The 25,261-nt window shown below is 44.4% G+C and overlaps 3 protein-coding genes across 10 annotated transcripts in view; all 3 read right to left on the minus strand.

Annotated features, from left to right (window-relative positions):
• The window catches only part of LOC129829052 (supervillin-like), a 32,592-nt gene extending 32,178 nt beyond the window's left edge, over positions 1 to 414 (minus strand). For 5 of the 6 annotated variants that reach the window (XM_055890552.1, XM_055890518.1, XM_055890528.1 and 2 more), the window contains exon 1: positions 276 to 414. The gene's annotated coding sequence lies outside the window, so the exon portion shown is untranslated. The remainder of the gene's footprint in view (positions 1 to 275) is intronic. The other variant, XM_055890543.1, reaches the window with a different exon arrangement.
• Positions 415 to 3,264: 2,850 nt separating this feature from the next.
• Positions 3,265 to 5,461, minus strand: cdk21 (cyclin-dependent kinase 21). Of its 3 annotated transcripts, none has more exons than XM_055890645.1 (7): positions 5,359 to 5,461; positions 4,843 to 5,103; positions 4,523 to 4,655; positions 4,156 to 4,323; positions 3,813 to 3,973; positions 3,551 to 3,683; positions 3,265 to 3,436 (listed from the first exon to the last, which is right to left on the minus strand). In XM_055890645.1, exons 2-7 carry the CDS (start codon positions 5,073 to 5,075, stop codon positions 3,359 to 3,361), a joined length of 906 nt encoding a protein of 301 aa, XP_055746620.1. In that variant the 5' UTR covers positions 5,076 to 5,103; positions 5,359 to 5,461; the 3' UTR covers positions 3,265 to 3,358. The 3 variants fall into 3 exon arrangements, 1 of the variants encoding a protein (XP_055746620.1); XR_008755341.1 differs by having other exon boundaries at positions 3,347 to 3,436; positions 3,551 to 3,729; XR_008755342.1 differs by having other exon boundaries at positions 3,378 to 3,460; positions 3,551 to 3,729.
• A 4,328-nt stretch (positions 5,462 to 9,789) lies between these two features.
• LOC129829101 (all-trans-retinol 13,14-reductase-like) lies at positions 9,790 to 24,922 on the minus strand. The gene is made up of 11 exons (XM_055890605.1): positions 24,460 to 24,922; positions 23,454 to 23,636; positions 22,472 to 22,713; positions 19,677 to 19,878; positions 19,291 to 19,488; positions 19,089 to 19,208; positions 13,834 to 13,972; positions 11,956 to 12,065; positions 11,110 to 11,279; positions 10,773 to 10,932; positions 9,790 to 10,583 (listed from the first exon to the last, which is right to left on the minus strand). Exons 1-11 carry the CDS (start codon positions 24,614 to 24,616, stop codon positions 10,438 to 10,440), a joined length of 1,827 nt encoding a protein of 608 aa, XP_055746580.1. The 5' UTR covers positions 24,617 to 24,922; the 3' UTR covers positions 9,790 to 10,437.
• Between the last annotated feature and the right edge of the window lie 339 nt (positions 24,923 to 25,261).

The raw sequence follows: 25,261 nt of genomic DNA on the forward strand, positions 1-25,261 counted from the left end.
TCCTTGCTCACTGAAGAGGTTTTTCTAACTGTGTAGTTATACGATTAATAGATCAAATTTGTCTTTAAATGCAAATTATTTAAATGAACTATGTCCTTAAATGTGTCAGTTTATTTGAGTCAAATCAACTGTTGTAATCTAGTTGTGCCAAAGCGCACTAAAACTCACGGTGTCGTTTACAATGAACGAAAAGCAAAACAATTCCCATTGTAAGTTGGCTTTCAACATGTTTTGTTTCAGAAGCCTACATAACGGAATTTTGCTAGCGTACTTACATGTACTCGAATCGTAGGGGACCGGCTATGATCACTAACAACAGCAGGGACTGGGCATTTGTGCGCCGCAGCAACAGAGAGCGTGAAAGCCCATTTACGGCGAGCGCAGCCTGTCCCGGTTAAAAATATAACCCCGTCCCCTCGCCCGGGCGCTACGGCATGCCACATGCAGGGGCCAAGGCTGGGAGAGCTATAGACTGCAACTGACTGAACCTAAACAATGTCAGCACACTGTCAATAGGGCATGGTCTTCTCTATCGTTTAAGCTATGATTGGATGTGTTACATTTCTTTGCAACAGCATAGGCTGCACCTGCAACGTCAAGTCTGGCCATTGCATGGATCAAGATACGCTTGAATAATGATAACTTGAAACCGATGACACTTGTATTTATCCAAATATGACTCAGGAATAAAATTCAGTTTAAAAATTAACCCAAAATACTGTAATGCAAACTCATTTGAGAAGTACCCTACCACCTCTCAGTATAAAACACTGCCTCCAGTGCCCAAATAGGCACTTTGCCAATTCACTTAAAGGTAGTCAGCGAAATGACGTTGCACAAGCAGTAACGAAAATATTGCAATGAGTGAGATGCAAGATGAGCCAGATGCAAGACTTCGCTCTCAAACAGTCTAACTAGGGCGGCAGGGTAGCCTGGTAGTTAGAGCGTTGGACAAGTAACTGAAAGGTTGCAAATTCAAATCACCGAGCTGACAAGGTGCAAATCTGTCGTTTTGCCCCTGAACAGGCCGTCATTGAAAATAAGAATTTGTTCTTAACTGACTTGCCTAGTTAAATAAAAACTGTAACTGCGCTTGTGCACAGGTTCGCGTCACACTCTCACAACGTGGAAGCCACGGGACCAAAACAGTGAAGTTTAGCATTGTGCTCCAATGCTCTTAGTTGTTGCGGAAATTGACCCACTATGCTGTTTACTTTGTGCATCTGCGTCATATCGTTGACTCTGCCTTTCAATTAACAGAGTACAAGGCCCAGAATATATTGAAAGGGGGATCAGATCAGAGAGCTGGGACAGAGGCCCGTGTACAAATTAGGCAACAAGGGAGAGGGAAGAATGCAGCACTGGCAGTCCCACATTTGAAGAGGCCAAAGATACAACTTCTAAAATAACACCAAGTCACGGATAACTCCTTAGAATAACCTCTCCCTAAGTGCAGTATGCCAGAGGAAGTCTGAAGTTTGATTCATACTCTAGCTCGGGCCACTTCAGGTCTTGAACAATAAGAATATATCGGACCTTATAAACATCATTGCACTTGACCCTGTGTGGCCATACTAAGGTCAACGGTCATGAAAGGAAAGGGGAAACAGCACTGTGGCTGTAACCACATGAGGTCGTGGAGGTGTGATCACCTTATAGCCATGTTTCTTGTAGAAAATAGTAAAACAGACATTTGGTAACATGATATTGCGAAAATATCTAAATATAAAGTCCAACAACAGGTGCTGCTCAATTGAATGAATGAAATGAAGACAGTGACACTGTCGAAAGCACTAATAATCAAATGAATTTACATTTGCTCAAATAAAACAAGATCACAGAATGTTCTGTCCTGAAAAAAATGCCCCTAAATAGCACCTCAAAACTTAAAAAGAAAGTGTATGTTATGGCCAATAGAACAGATGTACAGGTATGACCTTTCCAGGTATCTAAACAGAGAATATATATGAAATAAAAAAAGGGCCATAAAGAACCAAAGGTGCAGTTGGAACAATATAAAAATAATTATGCATTCACTTATATGCTCATACAGCAGTGTCATCCACTTGCAGCAACAAGCGATTAATAATAGCACTTGTAACAACAATATGCCTCAGTAATAAAGTAAAGCATACACATTCTGAACTATTAACATTTTGTTCTCCTGCAAAATGTTCTAGCAGCTCTTGTTTCTGCATTCTTACTGCCTGGTATCAAATAGAGTGGGAAACAAATCAAACAATAATGCATTTTTTTTGGGGGGGGGGGGGGGACAATAACAAAGTGGTTTTGGTTAAAAGCTGAGAGATGGGCCTGGGGAAATGTAACCACTCTCAAATTCAAAGACAGAGCTATGGATGCAAGGACTGACCGTCTATGATATAAAAATGATAGGTTTAAACATGTTTTGAGGTTATACAGTGTTTGTTTACATTTACATTGTTCACAATCATTGGAGTAAAACAAGCTTATATTTTGGTTTCTGATGGGCTACGACAGTTGAACTAAGCTCATGAGGCATTTATAAGTTATATTCTTCAAGAATTAATGGGTATGTATTATTAATTTATAAGTAAAAAAAATGGATGTAGCAATTAAGGATTCTAGCTATAAGCTAATTTGTTGTAGTAGAGCAATATATTTGTTGTAATTTAAATTAATGTCAACTTTCCTTCCACTGAGTTTTCATGCAATAAGAACAGCCGTTTCTACATCGCTTGATATAAATTTATTTTTTCATAATACGACACTAGTCTTCAGAAATGCATTGCAGATAAAACCAGTCAAGATTTGGATATTCATGTTGAACAAATTACCTTTAAAGGCGCAACGCTACATAAATGTTTTCACTTTTAAATTGATGATATACCCATTGATTGTTAAAGAATATAACTTATAAATACCTATTTAGCTTAGTTCAACTGTCGCACCCCATCGGAGCCCAACAAATAAGCCTGTTTAACTTCATTGTTTGTACATAATGTAATTGTAAACAAACACTGTATAGCTTTAAAACAAGATTCAATCTATAATTTTAATATCATGGATGGTCAGTCTTTGCATCCTTAGCTCTGTCTATGAATTTGAGATTAGCTCAATTTCTCCACTCCCCATCTCTCAACTTTTTACCAAAACAGTGGCATGGTGCCCACTTTATATCTTAACCTGCAGATTTATCTTCTAAATATTTCACTTTTATTTCCATTCCAAAAAATTCTACATTTCGGTAAAGGTACATCGGATCTTACGGCACGAGAACCCTCAGTGTTCTATAGGCTAGGTAAAAGGATTCCAAGGGAAATGAACCTCTGTCCCAGCTCTCCTCCCTCCTCTCCACATCCTGCCAGGTTATGAGGCCTCAGGCGCACACGAGGAAAGGGTGGGAGAGGGCTCTGGAAGCTGAGATGCGATTGGTCGGGCTGAACTCTAGACATTGCTGCAGGCAGAGAGCAAGTGTATGCTTTGAAAGTAAAATAGAATTCAATGATTCATTAACTTGGAAAATGCCTTGTAACAGAAACATGACTCAAAATGTGTATATTGTACATACAAGGAGCAGGTTGTTCTCCTCCTGGCCCAGGTTGGATAAGAGCTGGGTGCAGGGGTCTCTGGGGCACCAGCTACGGGAGTATGAGATGGGGCTCTCCCTGGGCCAGTCGTCCTCGCTGGGCAAGCCAATCACCCTGTGGGACATTGGGAAGGGCACAGACACACCCCCAACACAAGGCACTGGTAAAACACACATCATACATTATTCAAATGCTTATCATAAATGACCGATCAAAAGCAGGGCACGGTAGAAGAAAACTCACTCAAAGATTTTCTGGAGCTGCTGAGCCTCAGTGTATCCACGGAACAACGGTCTCAAAAGGAACAGTTCGGCAAAAATGCAGCCAGCGCTCCACATGTCCACGGACGACATGTAACCAGAGTGGAGCAGCACCTCGGGGGCCCTGTACCACAGTGTCACCACCTGAAGAGAGAGAGGAGGGAAAGGAAGGGAGAGGGTGTGAGATGTTGGATGGGACATGAGAAAAAGACACTTTTTACTTTTAAGTATAGTGCCTTTACCTTAGTTAGGCTGGGGGACAATAGCACCGTGACAATTGAACAGATTGTGCATTGAAAGGAGGATGTTCTACTCTGTAGACTTACACAGGGTGTAAGGGCGATGTGATAGGTGTAGATGCGCGCCAGCCCAAAGTCAGCGATCTTCACCTCTCCACGGCTACTAACCAGTACATTCTCCGGCTTCAGGTCCCGGTGCACCAGCATGTTGGTGTGCAGGAAGTCCAGCCCCTGCAGCAGCTGCACCATCACATCCTGTACAGACAGGAAGCAGCATGACAGCATTGCTCAAACACTTTCTCTGACTGTGGCTTATTCTGGAAAGATATGAGGACATCTGTTATGAAAAGTTCAAAAGAGAGTACAGTAAAATGTTATACAAATTCTTAATGGAGTGCTTTGGAGTCATTGAGATTTTATTCAGCTGCAGGTATGTAAGGGGGAGAATTCACACCTTAATTTTGTCAAGACTCAGTCCAGTGCTGGGGACCGTGGTGAGGAAGGTAGACAGGTCTTGGTCGATGTACTCAAACACCAGCGTCAGGTCCAAACTCCTGTTCTTCAGACCAGCAGATACGTCCAACAACCTTTCAGTAAGATCAGCAATTAAGGGCAATCATTGTGAACCATTTCTGCTGATGAAATGGCATGACACCATGGTATACAATTATAAAACACCATCAAACTGATTTTAAACCTAAAGATAATTATGTATAATTCATAGGCTATGCAAACATTTTCAGATATAATTACATTCCAGAAAAATGAACTTACTTTACAATGTTGGGATGGTTGAAATACCCGATCTTACGCAAGAGCGCCACCTCTCGGATCATGAAAGCAGGAATCCCACTCTCTGTGTGCCCGGGTATGTTCAACTTCTTCACCGCTACGAGTCGCTGTTGATCGCGGACCTCTCTGGCCTTGTACACTTTGCCATATGCGCCTTCGCCTATCTCTGCAAGTATTTCATAATTCTGATGTTCATCGCACCCATTGACCTCCATGACCGGCCGATTTCGTAGTTGGTTGCAACTAGGATGGAATAGACCAGACCAGAAGAGTTTAGTACACTTTGCACGAGACAACGATGTTATGCAGTGCCACGACATAGTTAACGTTAGCTAGCTAGCCAGCAGCTAAGTAGCCAGCAATCTTCCTCCAGCTCCACCTCGCAACCACTTAGGAACCACTTGCTAGCTAATCAAAAGGGAATCTCAAAGATGCTTTGTGCAATGTGTGGTTAGCTACACTTAGCTAGCTAATATTTAATGAATTGAATTAACTTACCTTCTCACACCATAAACTGCAGAGATATGATATACATTTTCAAGATGCTTATAAATGATGAGATCACATTCTGGTACGGCCCCTAATTCTCCTCAACTAATCAGATCTCTCATCACCCCCGACAAACATCTTGCAGAAGACCTCTGTGCACGTGCCGTCATGTCTTGCACATTATGAAGATGTTCTTATTAATATATACACCATAGTTTATTCATGGGATATTGGTGAAAGAATGGTAAACGCATTTTGTGACTTTTATCATCATAATAATCAAGCAATATTCCAGGCCAGCCAGTATCAATAGAATTCTAAGGGATAATGACAGAAAGGTTGGGAAACATCTATTCAATCTCTGATGAATGAGTCCTTCATTATCACAGTTTGTGCTATTGTTACAAAGTCTCCCTAAACATTTAGAGTGGAATAATTCATTTTTACAATGATCAGCGTGAATATGTTTTTGTATTCAATGTTTAATAATGAGTAATTAACCTTGAAGCAAGGCATGTTAATTAAAAACAATCCAGTCTGTACATCTGTGTTCAAACGGAGGCATTAGACATTTATAATGGTTAGTGTTACAGAGCTTTTAAACCTGGTTCACAATTTTGTTGTGTTATGGCTTTTTTGCACCAATAGAGAGAGTTACAGTTTCACCCTACATTACTGCATAGGTGCATTTAGCATAGCAGGTTGGAAAACTGTCTGAAAACTTAAGACAGAAGCCACTGTTATCCACAGTATATTGAGTTATGACACATTATTAACATGTTTGCAGCAGTTGTATTGGTGCTGGTATCAAAAGTATTGGTAACTTAATCTACTCCACCCAACACTTTTGTTCTCAATATATTAAGAGTGAAAATATGCAATGTGCTTATCACATCTATCTGAACACTTGATTTATGAAAACACATATTTTTTTTTTTAAAGCGATCTATCCCTGGGCAATAATTTCCAAATGTCGATTGAGTTTACAACCAATTTACAGATCTGATGCTGACAGCATCCACAGCCTGCAGGCCAAGCAGCAGGCTGTTAGTCAGCCTGCCAGCTTAGTGGAGTCTGCCACTAACTAGCAGTCAGTGTAGTCAGCTCAGCTATCCCCATTGAGACCGTGTCTGTGCCTCGATCTAGGTTGGGCAAAACTAAACATGGCGGTGTTCGCCCCTAGCAATCTCACTGGAATAAAGACCTCCTCCATTCCTGTCATTATTGAAAGAGATTGTGATATCTCACATCTAAAAATAGGACTACTTAATGTTAGATCCCTCACTTCCAAGGCAGTTATAGTCAATGAACTAATCACTGATCATAATCTTGATGTGACTGGCCTGACTGAAACATGGCTTAAGCCTGATGAATTTACTGTGTTAAATGAGGCCTCTCCTCCTGGTTACACTAGTGACCATATCCACCGTGCATCCCGCAAAGGGAGACTGCACTTGTGAAGGTGGTAAATGACCTTTAAATGGCGTCAGACCTAGGCTCTGCATCTGTTCCTAGACCTTTGTGCTGCTTTTGATACCATCAATCACCAAATACTTTTGGAGAGATTGGAAACCCAAATTGGTCTGCACGGACAAGTTCTGGCCTGGTTTAGATCTTATCTGTCGGAAAGATATCAGTTTGTCCCTGTAAATGTCAGTGTTCCTCAAGGCTCCGTTTTAGGACCACTATATATTTTACCTCTTGGTGGTGTCATTTGAAAACATAATGTTAACTTTCACTGCTATGCGGACGACACACAGCTGTACATTTCGATGAAACATGCCGAAGCCCCAAAATTGACCTCCCTGGAAGCCTGTGTTTCAGACATAAGGAAGTGGATGGCAGCAAATGTTCTACTTTTAAACTCGGACAAAACAGAGATGATAGTTCTAGGTCCCAAGAAACAAAGATATCTTCTTCTGAATCTGACAATTAATCTTGATGGTTGTACAGTCGTCTCAAATAAAACTGAAGGACCTCAGCGTTACTCTGGACCCTGATCTCGCTTTTGACGAACATATCAAGACTGTTTCAAGGACAGCTTTTTTACATCTACGTAACATTGCAAAAATCTGAAACTTTCTGTCCAAAAATGATGCAGAAAAATTCATCCTTACTTTTGTCACTTCTAGGTTTGACTACTGCAATGCTCTAACTTCCGGCTACCCAGATAAAGAACATAATAAACTTCAGTTAGTACTTAACACGGCTGCTAGAATCTTAACTAGCCTAAATCTGATCATATTACTCCAGTGCTAGCCTCCCTACACTGGCTTCCTGTTAAGGCTAGGGCTGATTTCAAGGTTTTACTGCTAACCTACAAAGCATTACATTGGCTTGCTCCTACCCATCGTTCTGATTTGGTCCTGCCGTATATACCTACACGTACGCTATGGTCACAAGACGCAGGCCTCCTTACTATCTCTAGAATTTCTAAGCAAACAGCTAGAGGCAGGGCTTTCTCCTATAGAGCTCCATTTGTATGGAATGGTCTGCCTATCCACGTGAGAGACGCAGACACAGTCTTGACCTTTAAGTCTTTATTGAGGACTCATCTCTTCAGTAGGTCCTATGATTGAGTGTAGTCTGGCTCAGGAGTGTGAAGGTAAACGGAAAGGCACTGGAGCAACAAACCTCCCTTGCTGTCTATGCCTGGCCGGTTCCCCTTTCTCCACTGGGATTCTCTGCCTCAAACCCTATTACAGGGGCTGAGTCACTGGCTTACTGGTGCTCTTCCATGCCGTCCCTAGGAGGGTTGAGTAACTGACGTGATCTTCCCGTCCGGGTTAGCGCCCCACCTCGGGTTCATAGTGTGGAGGAGATCTTCGTGGGCTATACTCAGCCTTGTAAGTTGGTGGTTGAAGATATCCCTCTAGTGGTGCAGGGGCTGTGCTTTTGCAAAGTGGGTGGGGTTATATCCTGCCTGTTTGGCCCTGTCCGGGAGAATCGGTGGACGGGGCTACAGTGTCTCCCAATCCCTCCGGTTTCAGCCTCCAGTATTTTTGCTGTAATAGTTTATGCGTTGGGGGGCTAGGGTCAGTCTTATATCTGGAGTATTTCTCCTGTCTTTTCCAGTGTCCTGTGTGTATATTCTCTCTCTCAACCCGACCTGGCCTGATGACTCCTTGCTGTCCACCTGGTTGTGCTGCTGCTACAGTTTCAACTGTTCTGCCTGCGGCTATGGAACCTTGACCTGTTCACTGGACATGCTACCTTGTCCCAGACCTGCTGTTTTCAACTCTTTAGAGACAGCAGGTGCGGTAGAGATACTCTGAATGATCGACTATGAAAAGCCAACTGACATTTACTCCTGAGGTGCTGACCTGTTGCACCCTCTACAACCACTGTGATTATTATTACTTGACCTTGCTCGTCATCTATGAACATCTTGGCAATGTTCTGTTATTATCTCTTCTGTGAGAATCTCCCATCGTATGTCAGACACTAGTCACATGGTCTCATTGATAGAGGGCTTAGGAAGGATACTAGAGGGCACCCTACTGGCCACTTTTGATGTGGAGAGCTTGTACACTAACATCCCACACACTGGAGGCTTGCAGGTGCTGCAACACTTCCTTCAGCAGAGACTCTCCCTCCCCCCCTCACTATGCAAACCTGTATGTGGGACAATTTGAAGAAGCACTTCTTTATAAAACAGACACACCCCTTACTTTCTAAAATACTCCTATGGAAGAGATACATAGATTATGTCTTTGTGCTCTGGGAAGAAAGTCAGCAGGAACTAAATGAATTCCAAACTCATCACCTGTTCATGTGGAAAAGCCTAAGTCGGACAAACGAAAAGACAATTAAAACGCATAGCTGAACACCGCAGCGCAATCAGATGGAAGAACACTGACTATCCAGTAGCAGCTCACTTTGTTGAAGCTAACCATCCAATCTCCTCCCTCAAAATGCACAAGCATTGAGCATGTTGCTCTACCAAGGAGAGGAGATAACATCGAGATCCTACTACTACAAAGGGAGGCTTACTGGATATCCTGTCTAAAAACATTGATCCCTAGTGGTCTGAATATTGACTTTGATCTCAGGCCCTTATGAACAATTCTTTCTTTTATGAACAAGTCTTGTAAATTGATATATTCTTTCTACAGCTTATTAGCGTACACCTAATATGTTCCCTGTTGATGACGCTCATTATACATTCAGATTGAACCAAAAGATTACATGTAACAAATATGAAATTAAATACAAAACAATTATGTGAAATTGAATTAAACAATAATGTATTGTCGATGCTAATATGAAGTATAATATTCAATTATTTTTCTATGATAATAGCATAATATATTTACTATGCAATAAACACATTTTTTTTTTTAACAGTTTCTGTGCCTTCCTACCATGAGGAAGGCACAGTGATGGCGAAACTTTGGTAAATACCCATTAAATTGCTGGGAGTTTATACATGGAGTGTGCGACTTTAAAAAAAATAGTTTATTCACCGTTAGTCAGCACCTCAACACAAACACATTTTTTGGGGTGTGCGCCAGCTCATGTTTTTTAATAAATCTCCACCGGGCACAGCCAGAAGAGGACTGCCCACCCCTCATAGCATGGTTCCTCTCTAGATTTCTGCCTAGGTTCTGGCCTTTCTAGGGAGTTTTTCCTAGTCACCGTGCTTCTACACCTGCATTGCTTGCTATTTGGGGTTTTAGGCTGGGTTTCTATACAGCACTTTGACATCAGCTGATGTAAGAAGGGCTTTATAAAATACATTTGATTGAAAGATTCCTCGACCTTTCAATTTTGTTTTCCCTTAAGTGAGAGAGAGCAGAGTTCTCTACACTCATTGATAAGAATAGTTACACACTCAAACACACAGTAACCATCTTGAGGCATCTGTTCACTGTGTTGATTGTAGGACCAGAGATTGAAGCCTGTCCCTGGGCTTGTGTTATTGTAGCTTTGGTGAGTTGGGTGGAGTAGGATGAAGTTGCCCCTAGATGCTGATCTTGGGCATTTTCCCCCAATAATATGGATTGGGGGAGAGGAAGTTGATCCTAGATCTGTACTTAAGGGAAACTTCACCCGGCGCAACAATGGGTTGAGGGAGGTGGTAGCGTGTTACTTCAACTTCTTAGTGTCGACACGTTTGGTCTTCTTGGCCAGAGCAATGGTATCCAGGTGCAGGTTACGGTTGAGGATGACAGAACCACAGGTGAGAGCCCCAGCCAGTGCACCAGCAAAGCCACACACAAACACATCCTGACCTGTACACAGAACACAAACACAAGAACATCAACGTGCAGTAGAAACCAGAGCCAATATAGACCTTTAATACTGAAGTTAAACGTATGACTTATCCAACTGCTAAGCCATTAGTTAGCCTATCGAAAACATAGACATATAGCTTCTCTATGATATATCCTTGGACCCCATCAGCCGTAGAAGTTTCTGACCTGTGAGGTAAAGGTTCTTCAGGGGTGTCTGGGGCCTCACGGTGGCATTGCACTCAGCGCTGAAACGAGCTGTGCCATGGTCTGCTCCATAGATCTCCCCTTTCGGGGCTCCAATGTAGTGTGTGTTTGTTATGGGAGTTCCAGCCTCGATGAACTCAACCTAAAGACAGACCGAGAGAGACGTATGTTTCCATCGAGGTATTAAGTTACACCATTTGTCAAAATTGAAAGGAAGTGTGTCCATGTTACAGCTTACTAGTGCATCCTCCATAGAGATGCTGGTTTCCTGGAAAAAGCAGTCAACCAGAGTTAAGTATGAATGGGCCCAATGCTCTACCTTGTCCCTGGTAATCTTGGGGAAGACACTCATCACCACCTCCAGAATCGAGTCACAGAATATCTGCTTCAGCTCCTTGTAATCAGTCCCTCTGTTGGTCACCTTGTCATCCTTCCACTCCTCAAACCACTCATAGTTAGCAAAGCTTACCAGACTCAGGGTGGACTTGCCTGTGAAGAATGGGAAAAGAAAGGGGGTTGAAACATGTCTGTTCAGCCTTCATTCGGATGGCATCAGATATTGTAGTTGTGTGCACTTCCAAGAATCTAAATGACAAAATGTTTTTGTATGGTGTAGATCAGAGACCAGCAGGCTGGGTTCAGGAACACAAACGCATTAACATTGGACAGTCAATAGAATGGAACAAATCAACTTAATAGTGTGAAAAGGCATTTGATAGCCTGGACAGACCAACCATCTATTAACCAACCAGCAACCATCTAATAGAAAACTACAGAATCCTGTTGTATGTAGTCTTTAGTATTTTGTTCCAACTGTTGTCTTGTCTGTGTTTCCATTAAGTAAATAAAACATGTCATAAAAAAGAACAAAAGACAGTCTCACATCAGGAATAAAACTAGAACTAGGCCAAACATCCGACACGGCAACCCTCAGGGGACAAGGGACAACCTGGAGGAGAGACGTCCAGGCGAGAGCAGCCTCAACTGGTACAACTTGCCTCGGAAGTGAGTATGATGTAGGACATTAGTCAATGATTTATACTCCATATAGGAGCCAAGGGTTTAAATAAGTCAGTCAGTCAGTGGCTGATACATTTCCAAGGATAAAAATTATGAAATCATTTATTATGGTGAATCCGTGCTAACACTAGTCTGGTTTCTGTACCTGGTGATCGTTCCTCCCAGGTGGGATCTTTGGCTGATGGAGAGGCCACAAAGAGGATGGGAACACTTTTCGCTGACTCCTCCCTGTTCCCCTTCAGATAGGTCTCAACCCTGTAACATCCAGATAATGGGTTTAGTAAGATACTGTAGGCTCTTTAACACTACAGTGGAGAACACTTCACCCTTCTCAGATTCTGATGCACATATACAGTGCATTCGGAAAGTATTCAGACCACTTCACTTCTTCCACATTTTGTTACGTGGCCTTATTCTAAAATGTATTCAATTGTTTTTCCCCCCTCATCACTCTACACACAATACCCCATAATGACAAAGCAAAAACGTTATTTTTGTTATGTTTGCAAATGTATTTATATAAAAAAAATATTACCTTTACATAGTATTCAGACCCTTTTAATCAGTACTTTGTGGAAGCACCTTTGACAGCCTCGAGTCTTCTTGGGTATGACACTACAAGCTTGGCACATGTATTTGGAGAGTTTCTCCCATTGTTCTCTGTAGATCCTCTCAAGCTCGGTCAGGTTGGATGGGGAGCGTCGCTTCACAGCTATTTTCAGGTCTCTCCAGAAATGTTTGATCGGGTTCAAGGTTGGGCTCTGGCTGGGCCACTCAAGGATATTCAGAGACTTGTCCCGAAGCCACTCCTGTGTCATCTTGGCTGTGCGCTTAGGGTCGTTGTCCTGTTGTAAGGGGAACCGTCGCCCTAGTCTGAGGTCCTGAGCAGGTTGTTTTAAATCAAAGACCTCTGTACTTTGCTCCGTTCATTTTTCAGGTGATGAGCGGTGCCTGGTTTCCTCCAGATGTGACGCTTGGCATGGTCAGAGACCTTTCGGTGCCTTTTGGCAAACTCCAAGCGGGCTGTCATGTGCCTTTTACAGAGGAGTGGTTTCCGTCTGGCCACTCTACCCAAAAAAAGCCTGATTGATGGAGTGCTGCAGAGATGGTTGTGTTTCTGGAAGGTTCTCCAAACTCCACAGAGGAACTCTGGAGCTCTGTCAGAGTGACCATCAGGTTTTGGTCACCTCCCAATACTGCATACATTTTTTGGTACCCTTCCCCAGAACTGTGCCTCGACACAATACTGTCTCGGAGCTCTACGGACAATATCTTCGACCTCATGGCTTGGGTTTTGCTCTGACATGCACTGTCAACTGTGGGACCTTATAGGTGGACTCCAATCATGTTGTAGAAACATCACAAGGATGATCAATGGAAACAGGATGCACCTGAGCTCAATTTCGAGTCTCATAGCGAAGGGTCTGAATACTTATGTAAATAATAATACTTTTGCAAAAAATTCTAAAACCCCTTTTTCACTTATCATTATGGGGTATAGTGTGTAGCTTGATGAGGGAAAAAAATATTTTCTACATTTTAGAATAAAGCTGTAACGTAACAAAATGTGGAAAAAGTGAAGGGGTCTGAATACTTTCCGAATGCACTGTAGACCGTGCTTGTTAAACAGTGAATATCTATTGAGGTTCCAAACATGTGAAATTAGTGTAGTGGTGAGTGTGAACTGATACTATCTATTTTGACACCACCACATTTTAGTTTATACCAAACAGATTACTGTAACAGCACAATCTTTGATGCACACAGTAAAAGGTAGTGAAATACATAATATGCGACTACATAGTGAGTCTATCAGTCTCATGTACCGTAGGTTATGTAATGTCACATTAATACACTTCTCTCTCAAAGTCCACACCACAATGTATGCCTATGAAACACATCAGATATATGTTAATAAGGACAAATAAGGTGTAAATTAAAATTAATAGACAAGTCATTAGACAGTGGGGCCTACGGGGACACGTCAAATATTTAGGGTTAAACAAAGAGAGGAAGGACCTACAGTTCATCCATGTTGTGCTCCGTGAAGATCCAGTAGTTGTCTGCTTTGAGGCCCAGGTCCTCCTTGGTTCCTGTCAGGCCCAGGAAGATGCTCAGACCTCCCGCCCCACTTTTCATCATACCAAGCTGCTTCTGGATGGCTGCAGGGCATCGCAAGATCATACAACATTCATGATTAGTAGGGATGTGAATCTTTCCTTTTCAAGAAGATTCTATATGTATCAAAGATACATGGGCTCCGACACGCTAAGTTTTAGTTTGAAATGATTTGGTTTGATTAGAGGAACAAATCGATGCGGTTCGGTACACTACCATTTGTTTCATAAACACATTCCTTTGAAATTCAAATCTGCAGCTGATGGAGCTGTGTGTGTGTGTAAGTGATGTATAGGTCTATGGTGTATGATTAGGAATAGGCCTACCTCTCATTGGTCAGCGCGCAAAGCTATAGACAGCGTGCAGTTTAACTAGGCTACTGACATTGCCTGGGGTTGTTAAATATGACTTGAAAAATGACTTGAAGATCAATGACTCAACATAATTCCACGCTTAGTTTGACACTGAAGGAGAGGAAACAAGTGTGACAAAAGATGAGGTATTTTCGGAAGGTAGAAAGAAAGTCATTTGAACCCCCAAAAAATTGCTGTACCTGCAATTTATAACATTTTAATCGATTTTCTGACCGATGCATGCTACATTTGGATCAGTTTGGGGTCTCGATGCACAGATCTTTTAAACATTTGAACCAGGGACCGATGCCCAGTGGTGAACTGGTACATCATTAATGATTAGGCATCACAAGATCAAAGAAACATTATATAGACAAGTGTCAACTAACAATTCAGTCTTTTTAAACGCAGACATCTTGAACATACACTGAACATTGAACATACACTTTTGGAGCGAGCGGTCGCATTTGCATTCGCTCTGCAGGTAGTATAAATTTTCATTACATTGTATTACATTTCATTATATTCCAACGGTTTAATTTGTCTAACCTTAGCAATTTCTTCTTAGCTAGCTACTTAGCCGTCTGTGTATAAAAGATAATTGCGTATTTATCGTATTTCGTCGCCTATCGTAGCCCAGCAGCTAGCAAACGTCCACCGTCTACCGTATAACTTTTCATTACATTTCATTATAGTACAACGGTCTGATTTTCATTTCATTACAGTACAACGGTTTGATTTGGTTGATCTTAGCTAGCTACATAGCCGTCTTTGCATCAAACATAATTGTGTAGTTATTGAGGTTCGCCAGCCAGCTATTTTCGCCCCAACGTAACGCAACGTAGCCAACACGGCTACCTAGCCAGCTTGCCACCGAATAGCAGCATTGTAGAAACGAGTGCATTACAACGTAACGACTTGATCAGTGTAGTGTTGGCTGACTACACAGTTGTCTTTGCTATCTTTGATTTGCATTTGTTCGATCTTAGCTAGCTACTTAGCTGGCTACATAGCCGTCTCTGTATCGGTGATAATTGTGTAGTTATCAAGGTTCGCTGAGGTTCGCTAGCCAGGTATTCTCGCCCTAACGTAACGTAACGTAGTAAACCCTGCTAGCTAGCCAGCTAGCCACCAATTAGCAGCACTGTAGAAACGATTACATTACAACGGAACGACTTGACTTGTGTAGTGTTAGCTAGCTACATAGTTTTCTCTGCTATCTTTGTATCTAAGATAATTGTGTAGCTTTGAGTAATTATCGGTTAGCTAGCCAGCTATTTTTTCGCCTGCCGCGCTGTCGTCCTCCTACCTAGCCAACGCTGCTAGCTAGCCAACTTCTACCGAATAGCAGCACTGTAGAAACTTACATTACAACGGAACGACTTGATTAGCGTAGTGTTAGCTAGTTGTCTTTGCTGTCCTTGTATCCACGATAATTGTGTAGTTTAGAGAAATTTAGTGAAATTGTCGAGGTTACCTAGCCAGCTTCACTTTCAACAACGTAGCCACTGCTAGCCAGGCTACTTCACCAGCCAGCAGTACTATATCATTTTAGTCAATAAGATCTTGTATTTTATTTTTATTTTTTTTGCAACGTAAGCTTAACTTTCTGAACATTCGAGACGTGTAGCCCACTTGTCATTCTAATCTCCTTTGCATTAGCGTAGCCTCTTCTGTAGCCTGTCAACCATGTGTCTGTCTATCCCTGTTCTCTCCTCTCTGCACAGACCATACAAACGCTTCACACCGCGTGGCCGCGCCCACCCTAACCTGGTGGTCCCAGCCCGCACGACCCACGTGGAGTTCCAGGTCTCCGGTAGCCTCTGGAACTGCCGATCTGCGGCCAACAAGGCAGAGCTCATCTCAGCCTATGCGTCCCTCCAGTCCCTCGACTTCCTGGCACTGACGGAAACATGGCTCACCACAGATAACACTGCTACTCCTACTGCTCTCTCTTCGTCTGCCCACGTGTTCTCGCACACCCCGAGACCGTCTGGTCAGCGGGGTGGTGGCACCGGGATCCTCATCTCTCCCAAGTGGTCATTCTCTCTTTCTCCCCTTACCCATCTGTCTATCGCCTCCTTTGAATTCCATGCTGTCACAGTTACCAGCCCTTTCAAGCTTAACATCCTTATCATTTATCGCCCTCCAGGTTCCCTTGGAGAGTTCATCAATGAGCTTGATGCCTTGATAAGCTCCTTTCCTGAGGACGGCTCACCTCTCACAGTTCTGGGTGACTTTAACCTCCCCATGTCTACCTTTGACTCATTCCTCTCTGCCTCCTTCTTTCCACTCCTCTCCTCTTTTGACCTCACCCTCTCACCTTCCCCCCCTACTCACAAGGCAGGCAATACGCTTGACCTCATCTTTACTAGATGCTGTTCTTCCACTAACCTCATTGCAACTCCCCTCCAAGTCTCCGACCACTACCTTGTATCCTTTTCCCTCTCGCTCTCATCCAACACTTCCCACACTGCCCCTACTCGGATGGTATCGCGCCGTCCCAACCTCCGCTCTCTCTCCCCCGCTACTCTCTCCTCTTCCATCCTATCATCTCTTCCCTCTGCCCAAACCTTCTCCAACCTATCTCCTGATTCTGCCTCCTCAACCCTCCTCTCCTCCCTTTCTGCATCCTTTGACTCTCTATGTCCCCTATCCTCCAGGCCGGCTCGGTCCTCCCCTCCCGCTCCGTGGCTCGACGACTCATTGCGAGCTCACAGAACAGGGCTCCGGGCAGCCGAGCGGAAATGGAGGAAAACTCGCCTCCCTGCGGACCTGGCATCCTTTCACTCCCTCCTCTCTACATTTTCCTCTTCTGTCTCTGCTGCTAAAGCCACTTTCTACCACTCTAAATTCCAAGCATCTGCCTCTAACCCTAGGAAGCTCTTTGCCACCTTCTCCTCCCTCCTGAATCCTCCTCCCCCTCCCCCCCCCCTCCTCCCTCTCTGCAGACGACTTCGTCAACCATTTTGAAAAGAAGGTCGACGACATCCGATCCTCGTTTGCTAAGTCAAACGACACCGCTGGTTCTGCTCACACTGCCCAACCCTGTGCTTTGACCTCTTTCTCCCCTCTCTCTCCAGATGAAATCTCGCGTCTTGTGACGGCCGGCCGCCCAACAACCTGCCCGCTTGACCCTATCCCCTCCTCTCTTCTCCAGACCATTTCCGGAGACCTTCTACCTTACCTCACCTCGCTCATCAACTCATCCCTGACCGCTGGCTACGTCCCTTCCGTCTTCAAGAGAGCGAGAGTTGCACCCCTTCTGAAAAAACCTACACTCGATCCCTCCGATCTCAACAACTACAGACCAGTATCCCTTCTTTCTTTTCTCTCCAAAACTCTTGAACGTGCCGTCCTTGGCCAGCTCTCCTGCTATCTCTCTCAGAATGACCTTCTTGATCCAAATCAGTCAGGTTTCAAGACTAGTCACTCAACTGAGACTGCTCTTCTCTGTATCACGGAGGCGCTCCGCACTGCTAAAGCTAACTCTCTCTCCTCTGCTCTCATCCTTCTAGACCTATCGGCTGCCTTCGATACTGTGAACCATCAGATCCTCCTCTCCACCCTCTCCGAGTTGGGCATCTCCGGCGCGGCCCACGCTTGGATTGCGTCCTACCTGACAGGTCGCTCCTACCAGGTGGCGTGGCGAGAATCTGTCTCCTCACCACGCGCTCTCACCACTGGTGTCCCCCAGGGCTCTGTTCTAGGCCCTCTCCTATTCTCGCTATACACCAAGTCACTTGGCTCTGTCATAACCTCACATGGTCTCTCCTATCATTGCTATGCAGACGACACACAATTAATCTTCTCCTTTCCCCCTTCTGATGACCAGGTGGCGAATCGCATCTCTGCATGTTTGGCAGACATATCAGTGTGGATGACGGATCACCACCTCAAGCTGAACCTCGGCAAGACGGAGCTGCTCTTCCTCCCGGGGAAGGACTGTCCGTTCCATGATCTCGCCATCACGGTTGACAACTCCATTGTGTCCTCCTCCCAGAGCGCTAAGAACCTTGGCGTGATCCTGGACAACACCCTGTCGTTCTCCACCAACATCAAGGCGGTGGCCCGTTCCTGTAGGTTCATGCTCTACAACATCCGCAGAGTACGACCCTGCCTCACACAGGAAGCGGCGCAGGTCCTAATCCAGGCACTTGTCATCTCCCGTCTGGATTACTGCAACTCGCTGTTGGCTGGGCTCCCTGCCTGTGCCATTAAACCCCTACAACTCATCCAGAACGCCGCAGCCCGTCTGGTGTTCAACCTTCCCAAGTTCTCTCACGTCACCCCGCTCCTCCGCTCTCTCCACTGGCTTCCAGTTGAAGCTCGCATCCGCTACAAGACCATGGTGCTTGCCTACGGAGCTGTGAGGGGAACGGCACCTCAGTACCTTCAGGCTCTGATCAGGCCCTACACCCAAACAAGGGCACTGCGTTCATCCACCTCTGGCCTGCTCGCCTCCCTACCACTGAGGAAGTACAGTTCCCGCTCAGCCCAGTCAAAACTGTTCGCTGCTCTGGCACCCCAATGGTGGAACAAACTCCCTCACGACGCCAGGACAGCGGAGTCAATCACCACCTTCCGGAGACACCTGAAACCCCACCTCTTCAAGGAATACCTAGGATAAAGCAATCCTTCTGCCCCCCCCCCCCCCCTTAAAATGATCTAGATGCACTATTGTAAAGTGGCTGTTCCACTGGATGTCATAAGGTGAATGCACCAATTTGTAAGTCGCTCTGGATAAGAGCGTCTGCTAAATGACTTAAATGTAAATGTAATGTAAATGTTTAATACCCTCACCCACCTGGCATGGCCTGGAGTTCCTTAGGCAGCAGCTGCTGGTAGGTGTTGAAGATGCCAGCGTTGGAGATGACCATTGGAGCATGCACATGGATCTCCTCCTGACCCTTCATCACGCTCACACCTGAAACCATGGGAACCAGAGGTGGTCAAATCTGACCATCTGTGTGATCAATCAATTCATCTTTCATCCAAGTCCTATTCACCAATAGCCTCCTTGTTGTCGTTGAACAGGACGCGGTTGACTGGGGCGCGGACGAGCACGGCCCCCCCGGCTTTCTCAACGATAGGGATCATGTGGTAGGCGATCTCACTGGCTCCTCCTATTGGGTACCAGGCGCCAGTCAGGTAGTGGCAGACCATCAGGCTGTGCATGGAGAAGCTGGCATCCTTGGGCATGTTACCTGCAGTTACACAACAAAATGGAGTCCTATAAAACCAAACACACTACAAAAAGAGATGCAATTAATTTGGTCCACGTGGAGAGAATGTGTCCCCCCCCAAATGGCACAAATGAGTGAACCACATAGGGAATAGGGAGATGGCAGTGGTTATACTCTCCACTATCAGGAACTACAGCTCTCTACCCTACCGTAAGTGCCAAAGATGTAGCTGAAGATGACCCTGAGGTCATTGTTCTTAGTCAGCTCGTTGACCACCTCTGTCACGCTGCGAGACGCCATGCGGAAGAAGAATGACAGACGATTGGCCAGGCCCGTGTACACCAGGAACTTGGCCAGGGGGAGAGGAATGAGCTTCAGCAGACCCAGGAACCAAATGTTGTGTCCTGCTTTCTGTAGATGGAATACATACAGCACCAGTCACAAGTTTGGACACACCTACTCATTCAAAAGTGCTTCTTTATTTTGACCATTGTCTACATTGTAGAATAATAGTGAAGACATCAAAACTATGAAATAACACATATGGAATCATGTAGTAAGCAAAAAAAGTATTAAACAAATCAAATGTTATTTGTCACATGCACCGAATACAGCCTTCACCTTACAGTGAAATGCTTACTTACAAGCCCTTAACCAACAATGCAGTTAAGAAAATATTCCCCCCCCCCCCCCCCCCCCCCCAAAAGGTATGATTACAAATTATTAAAGAGTAAATAACAATAGCAGGGCTATATACAGGGGGTACCGGTACAGAGTTAATGTGCAGGGCACCGGTGTCGAGGTAATATGTATGTAGAGTTATTAAAGTGATTATGCATAGATAATAAACAGAGTAGCAGCAGCGTTCCGGGGGGGGGGGGGGGGGGGGGGGCAATGCAAATAGTCTGAGAAGCCGTTTGATTAGATGTTCAGGAGTCTTATAGCTTGGGGGTAGAAGCTGTTTAGGATCCTTTTGGACAGACTTGGCACTCCGGTACCGCTTGCCGTGCTGTAGCAGAGAGAACAGTCTGACTGGGGTGCGTGGAGTCTTTGACAATTTTTAGGGCCTTCCTCTGACACCGCCTGGTATAAAGGTCCTGGATGGCAGGAAGCTTGGCCCCGGTGATGTACTGGGCCATACGCACTACCCCCTGTAGTGTCTTGCGGTCGGATGCTGAGCAGTTGCCATACCAGGCAGTGATGCAACCCGTCAGGATGCTCTCAATGGTGCAGCTGTAGAACTTTTTGAGGATCTGAGGACCCATGCCAAATCTTTTCAGTCTCCTGAGGGGGAATAGGTTTTGTCATGCCCTCTTCACAACTGTCTTGGTGTGCTTGGACCATGTTATTTTGTTGGTGATGTGGACGGCAAGGAACTTGAAGCTCTCAATCTGCTCAACTACAGCCTCGTCGATGAGAATGGGGGCGTGCTCGGTCCTCCTTTTCCTGTACATCCTCGATGCACTTATTGATGAAGCCAGTGACTGATGTGGTGTACTCAATGCCATCGGAAGAATTCCGGAATATATTCCAGTCTGTGCTAGCAAAACAGTCCAGTAGTTTAGCATCTGTTTCATCTGACCACTTTTTAAATAGACCGAGTCACTGGTGCTTCCTGCTTCAATTTTTGTTTGTAATCAGGAATCAGGAGGATAGAATTATGGTCAAATTTGCCAAATGGATGGCGAGGGAGAGCTTTGTACGCGTCTCTGTGTGTGGAGTAAAGGTGGTCTAGAATTTTTTCCCTCTGGTTGCACATTTAACATGCTTTGGTAAAACTGATTTAAGTTTCCCTGCATTAAAGTCCTCGGCCCCTAGGAGCGCCGCCGCTGGGTGAGTGTTTTCCTGTTTGCTTTTAGCGGTATACAGCTCATGGAGTGCGGTTTTAGTGCCAGCATCGGTCTGTGGTGGTATGTAGACAGCTACAATAAATGCAGATGAACACTCTAGGTAGATAGAGTATCTCATGATAAGCTGTAGACCACACTACCTCAGACGAGCAAAACCTTGAGACTTCCTTCGATATCGTGCACCAGCTGTTGTTCACATAAATGCGTAGGCCCCGGCCCCGTGTCTTGCCAGGGGCTGGTGTTCTGTTCTGCCGATAGAGTGTATAACCCACCAGCTGTATGTTCTTAATGTCGTCGTTCAGCCCGTTGGTAGGATAAACGTGCTTTCAGTTCGTCCCATTTATTTTCCAGCGATTGAACGTTAGCTAGCAGGATGGAAGGCAACGTCAGATTAGCCACTCGCCCCCTGATGCTCACAAGGCACCCTGATCTCTTATTGCGAAGTCTCCGTTTCCTTATCCAGCAAATAACGGGGGGCCTAGTCGGGTGTCTGTATTATATCCCTCCCGTCCGACTCATTGAAGAAGAACTCTTCGTCCAGTTTGAGGTGAGCAATCGCAGTTCTGAAGTCCAGAAGCTCTTTTCGGGCATAAGAGACGGTATCAGCAACATCAGGTACAAAATAAGTTACGAACAACGCAAAAAACAAACAAAATAGCATGGTTGGTTAAGAGCCGATAAGACTGCAGCCTTCCCCTCCGGCACCATCAGCCAAATATATTTTATGTTTGAGATTCTTCATAGTAGCCACTCTTTGCCATAATGACAGCTTTGCACACTCTTGACGCCACAACCCTTGCCCTCAACACAGATGACAAACATAACAGACCAGTCCCCAGATGGTAGCTCCTCTTTGCCAAAGTGCAATCTCACAATTCCCTACATAGAGCCCAACCTATCCCTGAAATAAGTAGGGAACAGGTTCTGAGCTCAGATAACAGCACAAGGCAGTCAGCATAAACCACAAATTCCAATAACAGCAGCAACATTAGCACAAGCAGCAGCATAGTAGTCTATTCATCTTGCACAGCTGATTACTTAGTTGACCTTAAACATCAAATACCAAACAATCACCATTACTGTTCCATTCAAGCGCTTGTCAACTGATGTCTACGGTATGAAGTTATTGATGACATCATGTAACAGCACCATACCTTGACCAGCCTCATGTACTCATCGATGGCCGCCTCCTCCCCAGGAAATAACTTCTTCAGCTCGTCAGGGAAACGGTTCCTGCCGCTGTAGATGGGGTAGGTGCGCCTGTTTCCAGGAGGGCCCAGCACCACCTGGTCAAATGGGTTGTCCAGCGGCTGCCACTGCAGCTGACCATTGGTGAGCTGGTCAAGCATGCAGCGGAATGGCTTATGTTCCAACAGGTCCCCGATGTAGTGGATACCTGAGATGGAGGCATGATTGATAGATGTATTTTATTATTAGATTGTCTTATATATTTAGGATGTCTAGCTCACATCACATGGGCTTATAAGACACAGTATTATTGATACATAGTTTGCATTTACAGTGTTTCACACTTAGACACAAACTCACAATTGTTTTGTTGTTGAGACAGAACCAGGCTAGGGTCAGCCCAGGACATGTGGTCAGGACATGCGGTCAGTTTTTTTAGGAACTCATTCAGGGTCTCAACTTACTGTTGAAAGTTGGAATAGTAGAATACATAAGGTGCCATTTTTCTCTATGCCCCATGGCAAAACGTGTAGGAACTGCAGGAAAATTTCATTTTTTCTCTTTTCGCTGTCAAGAGGGGGAGGGCTCTAAAATGTGCAGGGAAATTTTACTTGGGGCCCTCAAAAGGCTAGGGCATGTGTGGGTATCTGATGTAGGTATGAAGAACCCCACCACCATCAAAAAGTTGCCCATCCCTGGTTTAGTTCAACAACAGAAATAGACTAGGTTCGTCACCACTACCACTTCCACTTCTGAGTAAAGGAAGGTATCTACCACATTTAGTAAGGAATAGTAAACTGATAGCTGCCTTCTAGGTAAGGAAAGGTAAACTGATAGCTGCCTTCTAGGTAAGGAAAGGTAAACTGATAGCTGCCTTCTAGGTAAGGAAAGGTAAACTGATAGCTGCCTTCTAGGTAAGGAAAGGTAAACTGATAAGAGCCTTCTCACCCACGTCAAACTCAAAGCCTTTCTCTGTAAAGGTGTGGCAGCAGCCTCCAGCCCGATCATGTTGCTCCAGAACCAGGACCCGCTTTCCAACCTTAGCAAGCAGCACCGCCACCCCAAGACCACCAATTCCACTTCCAATGACAATCGCATCTAGTTTCTCAGGTACTTTACTGGCCAAGAAACCTGGTAAGGAAGAGTAATAAAAGCATACAATTAACACAGTTAAATCTTCTTACATTAAACAAATAACGATGTGTTCCAGCAATATTATCCCATGGACTGTGCAAAGACAGCCTATAACCACGTTTCCATCTAACCATTTCATGCGGATAAATTACCTGACACATGAAAAAAAGTTACGACCGAATTTTCATGGAAACATTAAAATACAGTACCATTATATAGACATAAATGCAAACCGAATTTGTTCGTTCGACATGGTGGGATCTTTTTGTGTCGGTAAAATGAATTATGCGATAAATTAATTATGTGCACTACGTAATTACGCACAGCGTTTTATCCGCAAAAAGTCAGTGTGATGGAAAAACATGTCTGGTGGTTTTATGCAGATTTTTGAATATTCGAATGAAAATCTGTCCCAAATTGGATGAAAGCCTAGCTAGTGGTACTGAAACAGGTGTTTGTGTAGTAGTTATAAACATGATATAGTGCGGGTGGATTTCATTTAAAAAATGAGTTTAGTCACGAGTGCAGTACAGTAGTTTTGGCCAGCTTGTGACGCAGTACCGTCGGTGACAAGCAGTGTAGCCATAGGATATTGTAAATCGTTATGTCAACGGTTCTAACAGACGACATAGTTGCCTGACCTGCTTTCCTACTTCAAATGAATGCTAATACTCTTGGAATACATGTGAACGACAGAGCAATTTAATTATGCAACAAGATACAACTTTCGAATGTAAATCTATTTGCGCACATATTCCTAGGAAACGATATTTCCTGCATGCATTGGTGATCGGTCAAGCCTTGTGTCCACGAGACTCACCCTGCTTCAGAACTTTGTTTTTCTCCTTTTGGGTGACCAGTGGTTTAAGCGGCGCACGAGTGTCGATATCGAAAGGATTTGGTCCGGATGTACGGAACACATATTTGTATAGGAATGCAGCTAGAGCCGCACAACTGATTGCTACAATGATCCACATTTTACGAATTTTAATCAGGGCACCTTCTCTCTTTTCGAAGTGGACACACACTTCCGCGTGCGAACAAGGTCTGAGGTGGTTCAGAGCCACTTGGAACCCTTCCACGCATGACAGACGGCACGTGTGTTTAATTAGTAGTATCTCCGTCGTTTTCAGCCAAAGAACATCAGGATTACTAAATAGTGTAAAACCGACGCCCGCAGCTGATTCGCCCAGACTGTATAATGAGGATTCTATTAAACTGACCGATTGTATAATGAGGATTCTATTAAACTGACCCGGGCTCAACGCGCGTAGTTTCTACCGGGTGAAAAGCGAGCTGCCTCCCAGGCATTAGCCGGCTGCACGTAAAACTCAGTTTTAGTCGAATTAACGTCAGATTTGACTTTTCGCAACAGGTTAGGAGAATTCACGTAGCAGGTTATGATGATTAGGTTGAGGAAAATAGTTATATACTGAACAAAAATATAAACACAACAATTTCAAAGATTTTACTGCGTTACAGTTCATATAGGGAAATTAGTCAATTTAAATACATTCATTAGACCCTAATCTACGGATTTCACATGACTGGCCAGGGGTGCAGCCAATCAGAATTAGTTTCCCCCACAAAAGGGCTTGATTACAGACATAAATACTCCCGTT

Source organism: Salvelinus fontinalis, chromosome 2 (genome assembly GCF_029448725.1).
Source record: "Salvelinus fontinalis isolate EN_2023a chromosome 2, ASM2944872v1, whole genome shotgun sequence".
NCBI classification, from domain to species: Eukaryota; Metazoa; Chordata; class Actinopteri; order Salmoniformes; family Salmonidae; genus Salvelinus; species Salvelinus fontinalis.